Genomic DNA, 20,597 nt, shown 5'->3' with positions numbered 1-20,597 from the left:
AAGATAAAAGCACACACAGCTGAGTAAAGTTACTGTACATAGAGCTATCTTGTGCATGCTGCATATATATATATATATAGATGGATGGATGGATAGATTCTGTGTGGGTCATTACTGGGATTCTGTAATATTTCAGTCCTCTAGAGTTTTAAATTGGTGGTTCCTGAAAATTAATTGTTAGAACCTTTTCACAACACGTTGGTATAGCTCTTATAATGAATAAAAATAATTATTGCAATTTAATATATATTTTTAGCTTCTTTTATATGTATCTTAAACCAAGCCTTTTGTATGTATGTATAAAAATGTGTGTGTGTGTGTACACACTACCGCTCAAAAGTTTGACATCAGTGAGACTTGTAATGTTTTTAAAGAGGTCTCTTCTGCTCATCAAGGCTGCATTTATTTGATCAAAAATACAGGACAAAAACAGTAATATTGTAAAATGTTATTACAATATAAAATAATGGTTTTCATTTTAATATCCTTTAAATCCATAATTTATTTCTGTAATGCAAAGCTGAATATCCATCATCATTACTCCATTATAAAGAGTCACATGATCTTCAGAAATAATTCTAATATGATGATTCATTATTATAATTTTCAACTCTTGTGCTGCCAAGTATTTTTTGGGAAACTGTGATACTTTTTTTCAGGATTCTTTGATGAATAAAAAGTTAAAAAGAACAGCATTTATTCAAAATATTAACAGTATTAATCTTTGCTATCACTTCTTATTAATGTAACACATCCTTGCTGAATAAAAAGTTTTATTTCTTTCAAAAAAGAAACATTTACTGACATTTATATTTTAAAAAAATGTATTCGTCATAGATCCTGAATCCAGTTTCCAGCACTGATAATAAATCAGCATATCAGAATGATTTCTAAAGGATCATGTGAGAGTACAGTATACACATTTAACCCCTGCCTTGCTATTTCTGTACTTCAAAGCACAAATACTTCTAATTCATAGAAATTTCCCACACACTGTTCTCACTGCTGCATGAAACATGGATCTCAGAAATGGAAACTGGAAATTTACACTGCTGTGCAGATGATATGAAAGCATGCTGTCTAGTTCAAGTCAAGACTAATTAAGCTAGCAAATGAAAACCATGTAAAGTATCTGAGGTCATGCATTTACACAGTGAATGAAGATGATCATTTATATACACATATGGTCTGAGGATTAGATCAAAGGTTCTCCTGAAGTCAACAGCATGTTCAGTTTGGTCTGAAAAGATATCGAGTGTTTTCAGCAAACTCTGCAAGGTCCCTGGACATAAACTCAATTGACCTTCAGTTTCTCTCACTTCAATATCTAGGGATTCTCAATTCATAATCTGCCAGTGAGTAAATTACATTTATTATTCCAACAGCAGCAATCACATTATATATATATAAGTTCAGCAGAATGTAAATAGCCTACTACCAAAAAATAAATAAATAAAACATTATTTTTTTTAAGGTTTAATCACACAACATTTCTTCCATGTTTTTTTAAAATAGTAAATCCCCTTTGTTTACCAAAAAGTTAAGTTAATTTTCAATAATTAAAAGATACTTTCAATTAATGTTTTTAATGTTTAATGTGCATCTCAGAAAATTATTTAATTAAAACCCCAACTGAATGGCACTTAAATGCACTTAATTCATCCGTCAACTTTCTTGTCATTGTTCACAGTACAAGTACAGACAGAGAAACAATGGGTAATAATTAAATGTTTATTTTTGATGTATGCATTGCATTCTATGCATTTAAAAAATAAAAATAGTTTTTTTTCTAAAAAAGGAAACTTAGTTGTTCATTTTAAGAGACCCAGGAGTCTTATTTTCTCTTGCACTTTAAATAAGGAAAAACACATTTTATCTGATTACTCGATTAATCGATGGAATATTTGGTAGAATACTCGAATACTACAGTCTTAATACAGACCATGGTATAGTCAGACTTGTTTAAAAAATATATAACTATGAGGCTGTGGGAAATTCTCACACTAGTTTTAAAATACTTTTTGTTTTTGTTTGTAGGAATATCAATAATAAATCAGGCATTTTAATGAGAGTGAAAATTGTTAGAGCTAATCATTTTATACAGCTTTAATAATCTATATGTAGTTTTTATTCCAGGAAAGAGATCATATAATAATTTGAACCGAGACAACTTGATAAAATGATCCACAATTCTGGGCTGTGTACACAGATATCTGTTGCCATCGTGTGGGCTTGTAGCAAAATACAACTCGTTGCTATTTCTAATAAAAAAAATATATTTATTTAATTAAACAAGGCAGTCCTGGATAGGCTTTAATTCATGTTAAAACTGACTGGTTTTAATGTTAGTCTTACAATTAATGTGTCATACAAAACAAATCTGTAGTCTTCTGTGATGAAGAGAATGAAGTCAGGATTGGTAATCTGGCAGAAAGTAAATGAGTAAACGCTTCCACAAACTTCCTTGATATTTGTTATTTTTATTTCTTTTTCTTAGTTTCGAACATAAAACAGTATTGTGGCTTTTCCCACATACACTATGTATTCACATAATACACCATACAGCTACAAGGAGAGAGACCAAACAAAAGAGAACACTTTTTACATACTGCATACTCAACATGAAAAATAGAACCAAGAACAATCTTTTACTCATAAAGGAATGTAGCTGCCAGTTTTTTCTTTCTTTTTTCCTTTTTTTTTCTTCTTTAGACATTGTGTCCTTTTGATGTTTAAAACTGGGCATGATTGATACTCTTTAACAGTGAGTGCTGATAGAGGGGCAGAGTAGTGTGTGTGTGTGTGTGTGTGTGTGTGTGTGACACCGTGGCCAAAAGGTAGATGTGAGTAAAGAAAGAAGAAGAAGAATATCCAATAATATGACAAAAACGGGTAAAAAGGTTTCTCTGGGCAGTTCAGGTACAGTAGCACCAGAATATTGAATTAACAGTCTATTCACATCAAAAGCACGAGAGTACCTATTCCTCTGCCTGCCATCATGCTCTTCAAGTACCTAAAAATGGAAACTGGATCAAATGGAGTGCTTTTTTAATTTTCTTTTTTAAAATCGCGAAATGTCATTTCAGAAATAACTACATAAAAAGGTTTAAAAATGATCAGCACCATAAAGGTTTCTTCTCAAAACACGTATCAATTTAAGAGCCCAAAGAACTGTTTGCCAAGAGTCTTTCCACAGTGAACTCTATGGGGTAGCACCATGGTTCAAAAGCCATTTAGGGTGAATATAACCGCACCGGGCTTCAAGAACGGTCTTGAAACTCAGCTTTTTAAACATAGGGGTATCTCTCACATCTCCAAGAACAAGTGACAATCAGGATAATATAATGTCAGTGCAGACTCAGAGCTCTGGAAGACTCGCCCCACTCAATATTTAATCAAAGAAACAAAAGTAATGAGCATAACATGATCTACCGAGAGTTTTCAACTGAAAGCGGTCACAAGATAAGCTTTTCAGTTCTATGGCCAATTTTTTTTTTTTATGTAAAAGTGATGTACTTTCACTCCCTTTCATTACAAAACAGAAAAAAGCAAGTCCTGAATGCTTGCGAACCGCATTATTCAACAAGTTCACATTAGTTTCTTTGTTCTCCATTAGTTTCTGGTTTCTAGACGTGGATCAGATGCAGGGGAAGGAAGCCGGTGATGATGGTAGTACAGAGGTATTGGTGTAAGTACAGTACTCATGAAAAGAAGGACAGCAGTATCTTGAGTAGACCGACAAAACATCCTGCTTCGTGGTCTGTTGTTGACGGCTTGACATACAGACAACTGAAGACTAAAAATTCAGGAATCATTCATGATTAGGCCATCATCCCTCACCAGTTAAATAATCTTACCTAAATATTTACCTATTTACATTTCTATCTCTCCCAATAAAATTCCATTAAAACACAAACTAGGTTTCAAGTTGTCAATAATCCGTTCTTATTTTTTTTTCCTCATTAAAATCAAGATTAAAAGTGCTTTTATAAAATCCTCTCTTCGATATTTACAATTTCTCTAAAATGAACAAACAAACCAAAAAAAATAAAAAAATCATCATAAAAAAAAATGACAGCAAATCACAATAACAATAATCATCATTATATAATAAATAAGAATAAAAAAGTAGGTATGAATGTGGATGTAGGCAGCAAGCCTGCAGTCTGTAGCGCCCGTGTGTCTGTAGCATGTTGTGACTGGGACCAGTGTCTGTACAACATGAGGTAAAGAGCTTTAGGACAACTTAATGAGCACCAGGATCTTCTCTGTGAGTGTCAAGCATCTTACAGCCCTGTGTAAACCAGCAGCAGCCCTGCATTGCTCTCTGTATGTAGCTCACAGACAGGCATTCACATACATTCTAACCAGTTTAGGAATCCATACACACACACACAAACACACACACACACACACACACACACACGTGCATTATGTAGTTATGCATGCATCCGCACAAACTACTGAGCCAAAACCATATGCATTTCCATTCAGCACCATGAATTCCAGGTATAGGTGATGTCTCTGGGCAAAAAGAGAGAGGAGGGCTGCTTGTAACGAGAGGGCAACTTTACAGGAGCATAAAGGCTCATAGTAGCACCAACTCCAAGAAATGTGCTCTGTCCGTTAGGCTGGTGGGTGTAACCGGGTGTAACCAGCAGGGTCATAAAATATCTGACTCATCATCACAAATGGGTAACAACAGATAAATCAGGAAATGGAAGACGTGTTCAGTTTAAACAGAGCCGGTGGTGCGTGTCTAAAACCAACCAGATACGCTGATGTTACAAATCTATAGATACTCATCTGTAATGGCAGTTTTTCTAACCTACTGCAGTTCCAAGTCTCAACTCTACACTCTACAGTCAATCTGAACACATCTAGGTGAATCAAGCTGAATTTTCAAGCCAATAAAACTTTTGGAATTCCCTGTTTGAGCCAAGTCTGGATTGTGGAAATCATATGCTTAAGACCCACGGTGGGTTATCTGCAGCTCTTTAGGGCGGTTCGATTAAGGTGGATTTTTGCTAGCACTATCAGCACCTTAGTCTGAACATGTAAAATGGGCAGTGAATAATGGCCAATGAAACTGCAGGCAAATGAATCAGCACCAATCAGGTGACACAATGGAAGGCTGAACCAAGACTGACATCTGCTGCTAAAAAACACCTAGGTCCTGCACCTGCCTCTGTATTGTGAGGGCAAAGTTAGAGACACTTGAGACCGAAAATAAGCACCATTTGAAGGGATGAGAAACTTTACAGATTTCATCAGAGTGGCACCAAACAGAAAGGCCCAAGTTGGTGTCTGGTCCTCTCTTTCTTGGTCACATGTTCAGTGACTAGCGCAAAGATGCCTTAATGCAGCCAGAGAAATGTGACTTGCAATGATGTGAAGGCGCTTCATCAGTAAAGAGAGGTTGGTGGGGGTGGGAGAGGCAAAAAGCGCAACAAAAATGCTGATTAGCTTCTTCTCATGTTCACAATGAACAAGCGAGAATGAAGAAAGGAGGTCTTCTTAGTCAAGAGAGGGCAGAAAAAAATCATAATATTAACAACAATGATGAAAAAACAATAACATTCAAATAAAAAATATTAATCTTCATAATATAATAACAATACCTGTAATATCAACGTTGACAGTAACAATAGCAATTGTAATAATATTGATAATAGAGCAATAATAATTAGAATAATCAAATTCACTTAAGGAGGGGTAGCTATGGAAATCCCTCCCACGTTGGAGAGAGCAAGAGCACCATTGACAGCATGTCCGTTTGGGGTGTTCCCAAACTGCTGTCAAAATTTGAGGTAAAAGAAAAAAAAAGTGAAAAAAGTGCCCCGTCTTCTATTCTCCCTCCCTGGTGGCCTGAGAGAGCTGTTGGAGCTAGAAGAGGGGAAGCAAATGGTAAAGGAGCCAGCTTATCATTTCTATTCCCATCTCTGGCTCCAGGGGGCGACAGTCTACAAGAGTTCACACGAATCGACTGTAAGGACCAGTGAGGTGTGTGGATGGGTAGGGTGAAACTGTGACCATGGTGGTGGTATGCTGTGTGGGCGCCATCCGTGTCACTACACCCTCTCGTTTGTCCTTGGCTTGTCCAGTGGACGGGCTCGCCGATCCAGCCGCCCACTTGCGTTTTTTCCCGTAGGCCTTAATGTCTTCCTGTGAGAGACCCAAAAGAGCTGCTTCTTGTTGCCGCTGTTGCGCTCGCTCGGCTAGGAGTTTCATTTTGGACTCCCACAAAGCCAGACCGTGGCACGGCTGGTTCAGGTTCTTGTGCTGGTAGAAGACCAGGGATATGCGGCTCGGGTGTGAGCGGTCAGGCTTTTTGAGTGGCGTGGTGGCATGAAGCTCCCGCCGGGCGCATTCGATCAGGATTGAGCCGTGAGTGGGGGCAACTGCTACTCCGCCAATGTTGGGGTCCAAGAAGTTGTGTTCGCTGTCTGACCACTCCTCTTCCTCCTTGGGGTCACGTTCGCTCTGGGTCTCTGCCTCACTGTCCCAACACGCCTGATTATCTGACTTTTGCAGCGCATCGGGAAACAAGCGTCCCTCAGGAGCTGGAGATGGTGTGTTCCCTGCTGCCAATCCACCACCAGATTTCCAGGCTTTCTCCTGGAGTCCCAAAGGTGCAGAGCCACAATTCTCACCTGCTTGGGAGAGCATTTTATCGGGGAAAGCACCAGCAGGGCTGCCTTGCCTTGTGCCACCAGTGCCATAACACATGGGTCCATAAGGACCCCACGCTTTAGGCTGGGGACTAGGGGAAGGGCTACCCCACTGTCTTGGGGTGGACAGGTGTGGAGAAGGTGCAGGTGATGGACCTGCTTTCAGGGATGGGGACGGAGAAGGGGAAGGGGATGACATTGGAGTGTTAGGGCAGGAATAGGAATTCCATTGTTGCTGCTGTAGATACTGAGGGTGTTCATGTTGCTGGTGGAGCCTCTGCTTGTCCGGAGTGAAAGGCGAATTGGTCGGACCTGGTCTGATATTTCCATCCCAGCCTTTAGGGATAATGCTACCGTTTGGTTTGTGCCCAGGCCAGCCTTCGGGTTTTGGCGTGGTACTGGGAGTGGAGGGGCAGCTTTGAGCTTGGCCATCCAATCTGCCATCATACAGTGGCACATCCATGGGCTCCTGCTTGATGATGGGCGTAGAGCGGTGTGTCTGCTCCAGGGATGGAGTACGACTGGGTGGAACAGGAGACTGGGAAAACTCTGAAGGGTGTGGGTACCCTTGAATGGATGCATCAGCCATTTGTTGCTGTGGGCGGCTGGTATAGGCCTGTGCCAGCTTGGCTTGGAGACTCTGAACATCTGGCTTCTGGTCAAATGGTACAGCAGAGGCTTCTCCAGCTTTGGGCCATGATCCATTATTATATCCCAAGAGCTCAGGAGGAAAAAGTGCACTGGGAGGGTAGTTGTAATAACCATAGCGTATTTCTTGGAGGTTGGGGTGAAAGCCATTGATGGGGCTCTGCGCAGGAGGTTGGCCATTGGTTGGGATGTGACCTCTTGCATAGTTACCAGGGAATGAGAATGAACTGTTCATGCTGCGGGGATCAGAGGGTGTCTTGCCGTTTCCTAGTGCTGGGTAGCCACGTACGGCTCCATTGAAGGGCTGGAAGCGGTCGACAGGCTCTTTTTTAATGGTTGGTTTCACCTCTTGTTTTGGAATAGCTAGATAACAGACAAAGAAGAAAAAGATAGTAGTACTTTACTTTAAACAGTCATTAATTTAACTACCTTTTTCAAATTTTACATGAGCTGGTTTATGCATATAGAGATAAACTGATATCTCACAACTGACCTTTATTGCCTTGCTGAGGATGGGGTGACTCCATGTGGTGCATCTCCATCTTGACAGTCTTCTCTGGGGTTTCTGCAAGTTGCAATTTCCTGTTTTTCTTCTCCGACGCAGCCTTTTTGGCCTCCAACCGACGCTGTCGGCAGGATTTAGCAGGTTCTGGAAGTTTTCTAACCTGTCGGCGGAAGTTATTGAGCACCTGAATGGCTCCTGTCTGCATTTTGAGACGCTGGTTCTCCTCACTTCCGAATTCATCGGTTGAAGAGATCTTGTATAGCGGAAGCACATGCAGCTGCTCGTCTTCTGGGAGTGTGCCCACTCTGCGATTGTCCTCTTTCGTAAGAGTGCACACCTGGAAGTAATGAAATTAGGCAGTGTAAGGCCAGCTAATAAGGCCCATATATAAGGTAAATATCCTACTGCCTATGGTACACAAACACATGTCTAAATTTGACAAGTGAAGCCTTTTCTTTTCTATGTACAGGATGGGGTTTAACGGCACATGATCATAAATGATACATAACATACCACTGTGCAGCCATTGTGGAGGTTATGCTGGTCTTTGTGAGCATGGGCACAGAAATCCATGCATGCAGTGACTCCTGAAAACGGCCGTCCTTCCTTCAAACCCAACCGACAATCTGAAGCAATCTTCTCATTTACACACTAAATAACAGAAAAATGCAATAATTATTTAAAATAAACAAGTTATTAATTCAGTTTCTGTAACCCTTCCTGACAGCATAATTCACTGGTATACAAATAAAGAAAAACTTCTTGATCACCTGAAATCCCACCAAAGCTACAATGTCCATAATTAGCAGAAACTTGGTTTGGTTTAATGTTAATGAATGGCATAAACAGTGCACCATTCAGCATAGCGTGAAATTTCGAATAAAACAAACCTGGTTACTGTAGGCCTGGGGAGCCAGTCTCTTATACACAGGGGCCACATGTGTGGCCAAGTTTTGGAAGTTATCCCTGAGATTGTCCTCCTGTACGGAAAAAATAAATTATTGCAAATGTGTTTACTTAAAACCATTGTGAACGGTAAAAGGCTATTGTTTACAGAGTTTGGGAATAACTCAATGTCGTCCAGTTCATTTCACAGCGTAAAGTCTTATAAAAGTAACACGTGACCATAAGTTATTTAATAAACAAGGTGCAAGTTCATCTGCCAGTTCAAAATCAACAGCTTCAAATGCTTTTATTTGTAAATTTGGTGTAACACACACACAGTGTAATTATATTTAAAGAGAAATGCAGTTGTAAAATTATTCCATTCATATTTGAATGCATCTAAACTTATATTATATATAATTTAATACAATTATAATACAGCAAAATAAGGGTGATGTAAAATTACCTTAGATATTTTTATTAGGCTTGTAAAAAGAACCACACGTTTTTATGTAAAACTAACCTCTTCGGGGTGCTCTCCATGCAGTCTGAATTTGCGAGGGGTTTTGCTTCGAGCATACTTGCACCCATTGAAGTACATGCTCCAGGAGCAGCCAAAAGAGAAGGAAGCTCCACAGGTTTCCGAGTCCTTCCCTTGGCATGCACAGGTTCGACTGCAAAAGGCATCCACCATGAATTTAATTTGATTTTTGTCCAACATTACAGTCATCAACATATCATCTGTGTTTAAACATATCAGTCAAAAGTGTTGGAAACTCACTCATCATTGAGTCCACAGCGACGGCTGGTGGGGTTGCCGTATTTGATGAGGGTTTCTGTTATTTCTTTGTAGAGTTTATCTCCCAGAGCACGGGGCACACCTTCCCAGGCCAAGATGACAACAACAATAACAGTATTGGCACAGTGGTGCCCAGGCCGTTGCTTTACGACGCATAACAATTTCTCCTTGTCACTGCTGCGACGAATCACCTACAGAGAGACAGATAGTCAGTATTTATACAGGCATATAACAGATATTGAGCTGTAGGTGTGTATAGCAGCAAAGCAGAACTCACAATGTTAAGTAATCAGTAATCAGTCAAAGGGAACTCTTTGACTGCTGTGGTGTTGCAAATTAAATACAGTGCACTCTGTGTGTTAAGAAACATGCCCACTTGGCTCAATCCAACCCAATGCTTTTAGAAATATTTTGCACACTTACCCACTTAGCAATGGGACATCCCTGAGAGCTCTTTCCTTCTTTCCCGGTGTAAACCACCCTCTCAATACGAATGGCTTCGCCCTTCTCCCCATACCTGCCATAAAGAGTTCACAGATGCTGAGTGACAAACTCCAATCACAGTCTGAAAACAACAGCCCTCCTCAATCTTAACCAAGACACATTTAAGTCACTTTATACACCCACTTAAGACTCGGTTGCATGCATGTAGATATCAAAACAAAGGATTTAAGCAGTTTGAGTCTGGTTAACTTTTTAGTAATGATGGAATTATGATACTGTGATACATCAATGTATTTATTGAACAGTTCCACGTGCATGTTATACATTTTGTGATACTCAGTTCTAAAGTTTACACACAAGTTGGGGAGTAACTAGTTAGCGGAATTATGTAATTTTATTAAATACATTTTCTTTAATTAAAATAATGCAACTGAAATCTGTTGCAGCTGCTGAGAGAAAAAAAAAGTATTATTTACAGTCGGTTATGAAAATGTTAACGATAACAAAGGAATTAAATCCGAATATTTCCAAACATACACAGATTTGATTGATTTCTTTCCCAAATTGCATTGACTGCTCTAAAATATGAGACCTCAATGTTTAGGACACAGAATAGGACACATTCTTTAATAATAGTTTGATATTTGCTTTATTTTTTAGGATTAAATGTTTTTTGAAAGCATTGTTATATGCCAGTGTTTTCATGTCATATAGCTATGCAAAATTTAATAATAAAAGATGTGACGAATGATTCTGAAAGTTACCTCAATAAAGTATTTGAAACAGTGCACGAGCATGACAGCAGTATGTGCTAAATATAAATACTGTTCAGTTGTAACTACACAGTCTAGAAAGAGAAGCTTCAAAGATCCACGGGGGTGGGCTATGAGGTCAAAGGTCACAAAAGGGTCAGGCTTAGGCTTAAGGAGGCTATAGTCACTGTCTGACGGACAAACAAAGGGAAGGTTCTTCCTCTACCCACCAGCTCCCCCTTATCTCAGAGGAGATGACTCGGCTTTAGAAATACAGCTACTATGTCCTCAATCAGCTCTCAAATAAAGCAACGAGAGTGGACAAGTGTACCAGAGGTCAGCAAAGGTGGAGATGCTCGGTCCAAATGGGTCAACAAAGGGGACAGGGGGTCAACACCATGTGGAGCTTTTCATATTCCTCTACAGGACCATTAAAATATTAGTAAATAAAGTTTTAAGTATTTTCATATACGGTAAATTAACTTGAGTAACAGCAATTATGTTTTTAACAAATGTGTCCCTGCAGCACAGAAGCAGTCATCAGTATCACAAGTATATTTGTAGCAATAGCTAACAAAACATTGTATGGGTCAAATTTATCGATTTTTCTTTTAGGATAAAAATCATTAGGATATTAAGTAAATATTTTTTTGTAACCATGAATATATCAAACATAATTTTTTATTAGTAATATGCATCGCTAAATACTTCATTTGGACAACTTTTCTCAATTTTAGATTTTTTTTTGCACCCTCATATTCCAGTTTTTCAAATAGTTGTATTTTGGCCAAATATTCTCCTCCTAACAAACCATACTTCAATGGAAAAATTATTTATTGAAAAATGTACGCTTTTGTGGTCCATAGTCACAAATACACCCTGCATGACAGCACTCGTGTATTCGAAAGAACAAAACAAAAATAAATAAACTACAGGATACTCAACCGGTTGTTGCTTAAATTTTTAACCCTTTTCGTCACTTCACCTCCTTCTTTAATATACTCTACATTTTTTATCTCTTGCCCTGTTATTGATCGTCTCCCTGTCTCTCCCCTGTGTGGATCTGCTGATGCCCATATTTCCTGTTACTCCTGTTGGATTCTGGGTCAGGAATTCCCTGGGGACAAGATCATAGAGAAGGAAGGTGGGAGGAGGGGGTGAAGGGAGAGCAAATGGCAGGAAAGAGAGATGCTTATCCTCAGCTGGTTAAGAATCTGTTGCCAGGATCCAACTGCCAGAGCTTCCAAACAACTGTAGAACAATGACAGGGTCACTAGGGAACTCTTAAAGCAAATTGCGTGGGGGTAGTAGTAGTCCTCTGTGACTTTTGAAGTTTAAAACTGTTTCAAACATAGAAAATATAGTCGCATCTATAAATGGATTTTCACTTGAGTTTGTCTGATTGATAAGAATATTCTTCTTCCAGTTACTTTTTTGGTAACACGTTACTAAAAAAAAAAAAAAAAAAAAAAAAAAGACAAAACAGAAATGCGACTGCTACAGAAAAAGCAAGCTGACCTTTGAGTGCAACTTTCAAAATAGTTTCTCCAGCTAATTATACCGTTCTAATAGGTAGATCAGGAAAGAATCCAATAGGAACACACTTCGGTTTTTCCATTTAGTTTTTGTGATTTTCCTGCCTGGCTTAATTAAATCTTGGGTTTCACTTTATTCTGATGGTCCCTTTAACACATTCAGTTGACTATAAGTAACATTGCGCCTATTTCTAGTAACTCTTATTAGAATGTAAGTAGACTATTAGTAGAGTGATGGGGTTAAGAGTAGTCTTGTCTCTCTCTCTCATTTAATGTCAAGTTGATTACCGCTTACTGTCTTCCCGCCTGCCAGGGACCTGTAACAGATTTTGGGGGCTCGTCCGGGATTTGAACCCGGAAAAGTTACAGATCTAATGAGACCATTGTCAACAGAATGGTCAAAAGGGACTGTAAAAAATAAAGTGTTATCAAATCTTGATTTTAAAAGTAGGATCCCACATGGCCCTGTAGGCTGTGTTTGACTACATCAAGAGCTGTGAAGGTGACATTATGGAATAATACCCGAAACAATAAAAATTCAGACATCTGATGGTTGTCTCTCACCTCTCTTCCATCAGTTGTCTGACTGAAGCCATGTCTCGCCCAGATCCCAAATGATTGTAATATGGACCTTCATCCTTTTCTAGGACTTGATCTAAGGGAGAGAGAGAGGGAAAGCAGGTTAAAGCATGGACATGCTCTTGTACAATAAAGGCTAATAATCCAAATGATATTAACAGTTTAGACCGCTAATGTGTAATGCCATTAGAATGATAGTATGAGTCAGTCATGTGTGGGTGAGCAAGAGAGAGAATGGGACCGAGAGCTTGTCTTGGAAAGAGGCAATCTAAGGTCACATTCCACTCAGGGTGTATAAAGGGATAAAGGCGTGACTAAAGTCAGGAAATTATTTGTGGGAACGTCCTATATAAAAGTCTAACAAAAAAAGTGTTTGTGAGGAGAAAAACGTCTAGTGGCTGCTTACTACCTGCTTACTCAGCAGGGTAAAACACCAACGATAGATGTAAGAATAGCTAACAGCATGGGAAAAAAGGATTGCTTTACATAGAGAAGCATAAAGTATGACAGGTAAAAAGAGAAAGTATTCTAAAAATATTCTAACATGGCAGAATCTATATAAAGACTACTGAAGGTACTACATTAGCTGCAGGTTTGAGTGTGTTAAGTATCAGATTGCACTGGGTGTTCCCTGTGGTGTTGACAGAGTGCTATAAGGATTCACTATGGAAACCTTGCTTCTATTGTCCTTTGCTCTTAGCAACAGTCAGGCTTCAACAAGTGTTGCCTAGGTCAAAATTTAACTATCCTTAAATGCACACTTACTTAATGCAGAAGAATATTGATTTTTATATATCAGATGTATAATGCGAATTTCACACACTTAACCAAAACCTCTGAAGTGACACAATAAGAAATCCGAGGCCCAAGATGAGAGGTTGCAGTCCATTTCTTCTCACCCTGTCCTCCCTATTCCCTCCCTTCTTTGATATCAGGCCACAGTATATCATATGATATATGAGCAGACTCTCTTCATTGTGAATGCCTCCTTTGCAGAAACTAGCTGTACTCACTGTACTGACAGTCTGAACATAGACTGAAGGCGGTGCACTGCACTGGCCCAAAGAATTACAATGGGCTCCTTTCTTCAAATCCATTGTTCCTCTGCAAGAGGCACAGAGAACAGACTGCAATGCAATGCATGGGCCCCTGATAGAGCGTGCATTCTCCAACATGGCCCAACAATACCCTGAGATATGTGTTGATGCAGAAACTATATGTTGAAAGAGAAACACTTGGGGCTTCCTGAATGGAACTCTGATGGTCAATTTAGTCTATATAATCCCACCTTCCCTGTGAATTGCACTTGCAAATTGCAAAAAAAAATAAAATTGCATTGAAAAATGCTAGGTGAGTTAGCTAAGTGGATCTCATGTTCTCATGATTAGTAGAATGTGAGTGGATGTGGGGTGGTGTGATGTACTATACCAGTGGTTCCCAACCACGTTTCTGGCATGTCTGACACGCCCATTTCAGGTCTTGGAGGCTCTACTAATGAGCTGATGAACTGAATCAGGTATGTTTGATTAAGGAGACATGGAAAACATGCCGTGTTGGGGGGCCTCCAGGATCATGGTTTGGAGCCACTGTACTACACTGCCGCAAAATTTTAAATGTTGTCATTTTTTTGTACTTCTATATTCTGTTTGAGAATGTGAGTGAACCTGCCCTTCAGTATATTTTGCTGGATCGAATTCTCTCACTTACCTACGCAGTCACAGGTGGGAAACTCAGGTTGGTTATCTTTCCCAGGTGTTTCCAGCAGGTTCTTGGTGGGAGTGTCCAAGTAGCGCAATGGAGACTCAAGAAAACCATTAAGTGAAGGGGAGGAGGGAAAGATATCCTTGGTGGGAGTATTCAAGTCTGCCCTTTCTCTGTCTGCAGACAAACATGCAGTTGTGGAGACCACCGTCACCCCACCAGATGACTCAATCTTTATACGTTTAGCCGGAGGGGAGAAAGGTGTGATGAAGGGGTGCTGTTGCTCCAGAAATGCATCCTGAGCTACAGACAGGGGCTGCCCAGATGGTTTCATGTCTACCTCACATTCCTCACTTTCCTGTTTGATAGTACAAACCTCCTCAGATGGCCATGGCATGTTTCTGTTCAGTCTTTCAGCAACGTCCTTTTGACATTCATCCATGGGCTCATTTGTGGGAAAAGCAGGGCAGTTATTTGGCTGCTTTGGGAATGGTGACTCGGGTCTGGTTTGTCCTGAGTTTGGTTGTGACTCGGTCACCGCTGGCTGAGCAGGGTCATTCTCTGGGGTCTCTGCTGCAGAAGCTGAGAAAATGGTGTCCCCAAACTCCTCCTCAAACTGGCGAATAAGTTCTTCGAATTTTGGATCTAGGTTACTGAGGCCAGCCAGAGAAGGAGTCTGCTGTGTTGTAGAGGTTTGAGGTGTGATACTGGTTGTTGGGATGCTATCATTTAACCCAGCTGGGCCTGAGCAAGCTGTCACCTTCTGGGTGGATGGTGCTGGGACTGACACAGGGGTTAAAGAAGAAAGAGCATTTTCAGAGATAGGTGCACTACTGCTATTCAAAATGGATTCCTGAGATTGAGCTGGAGCTGGGTGGCTCTCAGCCACCTGAGAGGGGGGAAGCCCAGCTTCCATGCCTAGTTGAGATGGAGCAAGCTGAGATAAGAATGTTGCACATCCTGGGGAAATGAGGGGAGGTTTCGATACTATAATCTGCTTCTGTGGGAGGAAAGATGGTTGGGAAGCTTTCTGTTTATGCTTCTTGATAACAATCGGTTTGGGTTTTGGAAGAGGTGTGCCAAGTGGACCAAAAAGCCCACCCACTGACTGCTTGAGAAGAGGAGAACTCTGAGCGCTCTTTTTCTTTTTGGGTTCTTTGTGCTCCTGCTTGATGGTTACAGGACTCTCTGGCATAGTCTGTGGCCACCACTTACGAAGGTTCTGACAAGCCATGGGAGCTAATGGACTGAAGGCAGGGGAATTAGAGAAGAGGTTACGTTTATGATGAAGGTGCTGCTGTAGTGCTGCCTGAGTTGAGTGACTAATGGAAGGGGAAAACTGCTGACCCTGGAACTGCAGCTGGCCATTTACCAACCCCTCTTGGCCCACGACTGCACACCCTGAGCCCAGGTACTCCTTTGCATCCACCTCCTGCTTGATGTGAGGCATCCCAGTAAAGCTGCTCTTGCGACCATCATGCATGCTGGGCTGAGGGAGTGGGAACTTGAAGGCTGAGTTGGTATACTTTGTGCCGGTGCTTTCGAGGAGCTGCTTTAGCTCGGACACTGGGTCTCTACCATCTTGGGATGGGTTAACAAAACGAGGCTGGGAATCTGTGTTCACCATCATCCATGGGTTCTGAGGGGAGCTTTTCTCGCAGCTTCCACCTGTCCCCTGGTTCCACTGCTGGGGTCGGAGATTGGTTGCAAATGGGGACTTGGAGGATGGGTATGTCGAAGAATAGTGAGATGGGCTAGACAAAATGTTTGGTGCAGGGGCCTCACCCCGAGACTGAGGTCTCTGCTGATCCCATGACAGCTCCTTTTGAGGATAATGTACCAGAGGTATGGACTGTGGCATAGCAGAGGAGGACAAAAGAGGACCAGGTGATGAAGAGACCCCTTGTGGCATACTCTGCGGGTAGGAGGTTGGCAGATGCTGATGGTGATTTGCAGGTGAAGATGCACCTGGAGGAACAACAGTTTGTGGGTCAGCGGCAGATAACTGGGTTAGAGCCTCAATTGCAATTGCTGTTTGCAAGCTAACATTTCTTTCCTTGGCTATGGACAGAACAGTTGGGGAGCAGGGAATAGGTGCTTGTGGGCCAAAGGGTCTAGGAGCAGAAGGCTGGTTAACATGGGGTTGTGGATTTGTGTCTTGCACACATGAGGGGTTACCTCCACATTGCTGAGGTTGGGATTGGGCATGACGATTCTGTGTATGTGGCTGTGGAAGAGCACCCGGAATCTTACAGGAACCTTTATCCTGGGAGTTAACCACCAGTTTGATTTGCTTCTCCAGCCACTCCAGGTAGTCAGGGCAGTCTGGGCCATCACAATCGCAGTTAGGTGGCTTGTGGCCATGACGGGCCTTGCTCAGTGCTGCCTGAAGAGTGTTTAGATCTTCAGGGGGGTACATCTCACCATCCACACCTTTCTTTCTGGCCTTCTCACCTCCATTAGACATTTCCTGATTGAACCTTTCATACAGTTGAGCTGTAGGTGTCTGACAAGGTTGATGGTTGGTGAAAGGTGGCAGTGAGCCAACAGAAGCAGAAAAAGCCACCAGGGTTCGAGCATCCTCCATATCCACATCATTCACTGGTGTACTGGTATTTTGGCCACTCCAAGCAGCCTGTTGAGAATCAGGATTTGACTTCCCAGGATGCTCAGGAACCCAGCCTGGTGTCTGGGAAATACATCCAGCACCCTCGTGGTAGTTGTGCTGGTGTTGCTCCCTGGCCACACTTCTGACTTCATCACAGCTATTTTCTTCATTTGCTGCATGTTTGCTAAGTCCATTAGACAGCTCCTGGTTTAACACGCCTTCATCCAGGCGGTCATGGGACCCAATTTCCATCTGGCCTCTTCCTCTGGGGCCATCCACTGAACCCACCACAGAAACAGTCTGTGAAAGAGCAAAAACATAAGTTACTTCACAATGTTTCAGCAAACCAACAGTTCATATATGTTTTGAGTCCATGCATCCGATTAAACACTATCTTTGCAAACCATTTGTAACTGTGATGCATTTATTACATCATACAAAAATATAGGGAAAACACTGTTTTAATATATCAATTGCAGTCTGATTTAAACAAAGATCAAAGTTTTTGGTTTCGGAATTGGGACATTACCATTGACCTCTTTAAACTTAACAACACATCCTGACGTGTTGGACTGACTCATCCCTGTGAGGTTGCTGCCTTATTTGAGAAAAGACTACATAATACTTCGCTCCATGGAGATCCCTGGGACTTTGCATGTTATTTCCCTGCTCCCTCTCTGCTCTCAAGAAAACACATTCCACAAAGATAACATGAAATGGCCACTAGTTACTACAGTGTTGTCTATTGTCAAATTTAAACTATGACATTGAGCATAATTTATTCCCAAATTATGAACATACACTAACTCCAGGCATATTCTGACTAAACAACCTGAGCCTACCTGTACATTTTCAAGGCCACAATGGAGGCAGAATAGGACTGCATCATGTTCAACTGTCTCATGTAAATACAAACCATATTTACAATTATAATACAACTGGTAATGCCCAAATCAACATATCGAGAACCTCTTCCTGGTTCTTGGTTCTCATGTATCCTCTCCGCTGATCTTTGAACACTCTATTGTGCTTTTTTTCTTTAAAGGGTTAAATGAATGTTGTGGAAACTGTGAACTGATTCCAGATAAGTGTGAAAGGGCAATGTCTACACTACATAGAACTTCTTCCTGGCACTTTTAGGTCATAATTTATCTCTAAAAGAAACACATTATCACAATTGATGATGTGATCATCATTGACAAAGATAATGATGTGTATAATACCTTATGTGCCCTTATATGTGAAGAAATGGATGAAAAAAAAAACATGTTTGCTGCACAGATGACAAATACAGAGTGTTTTGTCTAAGATGAAGGCATATCTTAGAAAAGAGGACCTTGTGGTCTTACCACACCAGCTAAATGAAATTAATCACCCATTTAAAACTAAAACATGCAACTGTGTATTCTGCTGACTTGAGAAGTAATTCTGTAAAAGCATCTACAGTACTTGAACTTTTTTGAATAATATTAAATTATTTGGACTGTTGAAATAAGAATTACATGTCCGAAGGTTCACCTTACAGTTCTGTAACTAAATGTCCAAATCCCTCTTATTGTACCTTCATTGTGACAGTTCTTTTGATGGGTTATACTAATGGGCAAGTTTGGGGCTAGACACTTCTGTGATGGTGTCTTGTCAGACCCCCATGGGGCTGTGTGCCAGCCACTGAGTAGACTGTGTGTGTGTGTGTGTGTGTGTTTCAGAAATATGTGTCAGATGTGGAGCGCGCGAGTTAGTACCCCACTTACCAACACTGGTCACACTCCAACTCTTCAAAAAAAGCCAAACCACACAATTATTACAACAGGCTCTTTTTCCTCTTTTCAGTGATGCAATAAACTCCCACGTGCACACAGTCATGCAGAAAACTTCCATAATATAGTCATAGTGCCACCACAAAAATGCACTTAACATGCAAAAAAGGACTAGATAGTTTGTATTTCAAACATCAGTTTATTTATTACATGCACTGTGCAAGATGTGTATCAGATTCTTTGGATAAGTGACACACACATATGCCTTACACCTGCAAACACACACCTGTCTGACAGCAGAAAGCACGTGCTTAGGCAATAATCTGAGGCGTGCCAGGAGTTTTAGTACTGCCAAAACTCTCCCTCTCTTCTTAGTCACAGCTACAACTACTACCAAAACATTAACACGCCCAACCAGAAGAGACTGTAAAACCGGTTTTACTCAGAAGCATGAGGTGCCCTTTAAACTGCGTGTACAGTGTTACATGTAATTAACAACAGTCTCAAAGATGGACAGCACAAAGCAGAAAAAGAAAACACTAGAGACTGCAGATGAGGTTTAAAGCGTAGTACTAGACATCTGAACACGGTAAGCAGCGCTACACCTCCTGTGCTCACGATGAGGTTAAAAATCTCAAGCGTATAGAGAGAGAACCGAACAGATCAATGTCTACTCACAGTGGTCTAGCTGTCCCAGTAACGTTGCTGGAGAGACAAAGGTGGGAAACGTGGACAAGAAAGTGCATGGAATACGGCTTTCGCGACAGTGCCAAATAAAAAAAAAATACAAAAATAAAATAAAAAAAGAAGCCAGCCGGTGGATAACCACTATAGGCTTCTTTCTTTTCTCTTTCGGTCTTTCTTTCTCTCTCTCCCTCTCTTCTCAGTCAGCCAAGCAGTGCGGCACACTCATGCACGCACACACACACACTCACGCGCACACTCTGTCATACACACCTCCCCCAAGCACACACACTCGCTCTGATTCTCTTCCTATCGTTTCTCTCTTTCTCTCTCTCTCATTATGTCTCTCTGCTCCTCCCTTCCCTTTTTCTATATTCTCCTTTTTCTTTCTGCTTTTTGGCATTTGCCGTCTGCTTTGCCTTACAGCCCCCACCTCTCTCTCTCTCTCTCTCTATCGTTTGTTCGTCCGCTCACTCCCTCCCCCTCACTCGTTTTCTCCCTCCCTTCATTTTCCTCCTCCCCCCTCTCTTTTCTGTGTGTGCAGAGTGAGAAGAGGCCATTATCTGAGCCACACTGGGCACGTACGATGGAATGGTGGAGCGTGCACGAAATACAGCCACTGCAAAGCGTAGAGAGAGAGAGAGAGAGCACAAGTGGCAGACTGGCTGGCTACTGCGCTAAATAAAGGACCGGGCTGAACAGATCTATGGCTTATGAGCATGCAAAACGAAATGAGCATTTTGTTATCGTAGATGTGTCGTTTTTTTGTTGTTCGGTCTGGGCTGTGAATTATAAGAGGCTCCATTAAGATGGAGGCTGCAGCAGTTAAATGCAAACGTCTACTCAAACACTAAATGGCAGCTTGCTGTGTGATGACTAGGAATTGCACAACAACAACAAAAAAAGGAAAGAAAATCGATACATTTACTCCTGCTTTCCTCGACGCTTCACAGTTTGATCGAAACGTTTATTACTGTGCACTTAACGTTTGATTTCAAACAGATGATGGCTGGCAGGAGATGCTCTCAG

At 41.2% G+C, this 20,597-nt stretch overlaps 1 protein-coding gene across 1 annotated transcript; it reads right to left on the bottom strand.

Moving 5' to 3' along the window:
- Positions 1-2,460: 2,460 nt before the first annotated feature.
- Positions 2,461-19,951, bottom strand: LOC113071276 (methylcytosine dioxygenase TET3-like). Its single transcript, XM_026244641.1, has 10 exons — positions 19,563-19,951; positions 14,526-17,427; positions 12,804-12,894; positions 9,932-10,025; positions 9,491-9,699; positions 9,233-9,383; positions 8,715-8,804; positions 8,338-8,475; positions 7,813-8,161; positions 2,461-7,682 (listed from the first exon to the last, which is right to left on the bottom strand). Exons 2-10 carry the CDS (start codon positions 17,377-17,379, stop codon positions 5,974-5,976), a joined length of 5,685 nt encoding a protein of 1,894 aa, XP_026100426.1. The 5' UTR covers positions 17,380-17,427; positions 19,563-19,951; the 3' UTR covers positions 2,461-5,973.
- Positions 19,952-20,597: the final 646 nt, after the last annotated feature.

Source organism: Carassius auratus, unplaced genomic scaffold (genome assembly GCF_003368295.1).
Source record: "Carassius auratus strain Wakin unplaced genomic scaffold, ASM336829v1 scaf_tig00006771, whole genome shotgun sequence".
Classification (NCBI taxonomy): Eukaryota; Metazoa; Chordata; class Actinopteri; order Cypriniformes; family Cyprinidae; genus Carassius; species Carassius auratus.
The sequence above is the reverse complement of the archived record's forward strand: the minus strand, read 5'-3'. Positions and strand labels throughout refer to the sequence as shown.

Bases quoted from the DNA above. Each gene is read 5' to 3' on its own strand.
- LOC113071276 (XM_026244641.1), bottom strand. From the start codon at position 17,379: ATGGAAATTGGGTCCCATGACCGCCTGGATGAAGGCGTGTTAAACCAG. The intron at 9,700-9,931 runs GTAAGTGTGCAA...GTCTCTCTGTAG, and splicing joins GATGTCCCATTGCTAAGTGG to GTGATTCGTCGCAGCAGTGA. The intron at 8,162-8,337 runs GTATGTTATGTA...CATTACTTCCAG, and splicing joins TCCACAATGGCTGCACAGTG to GTGTGCACTCTTACGAAAGA.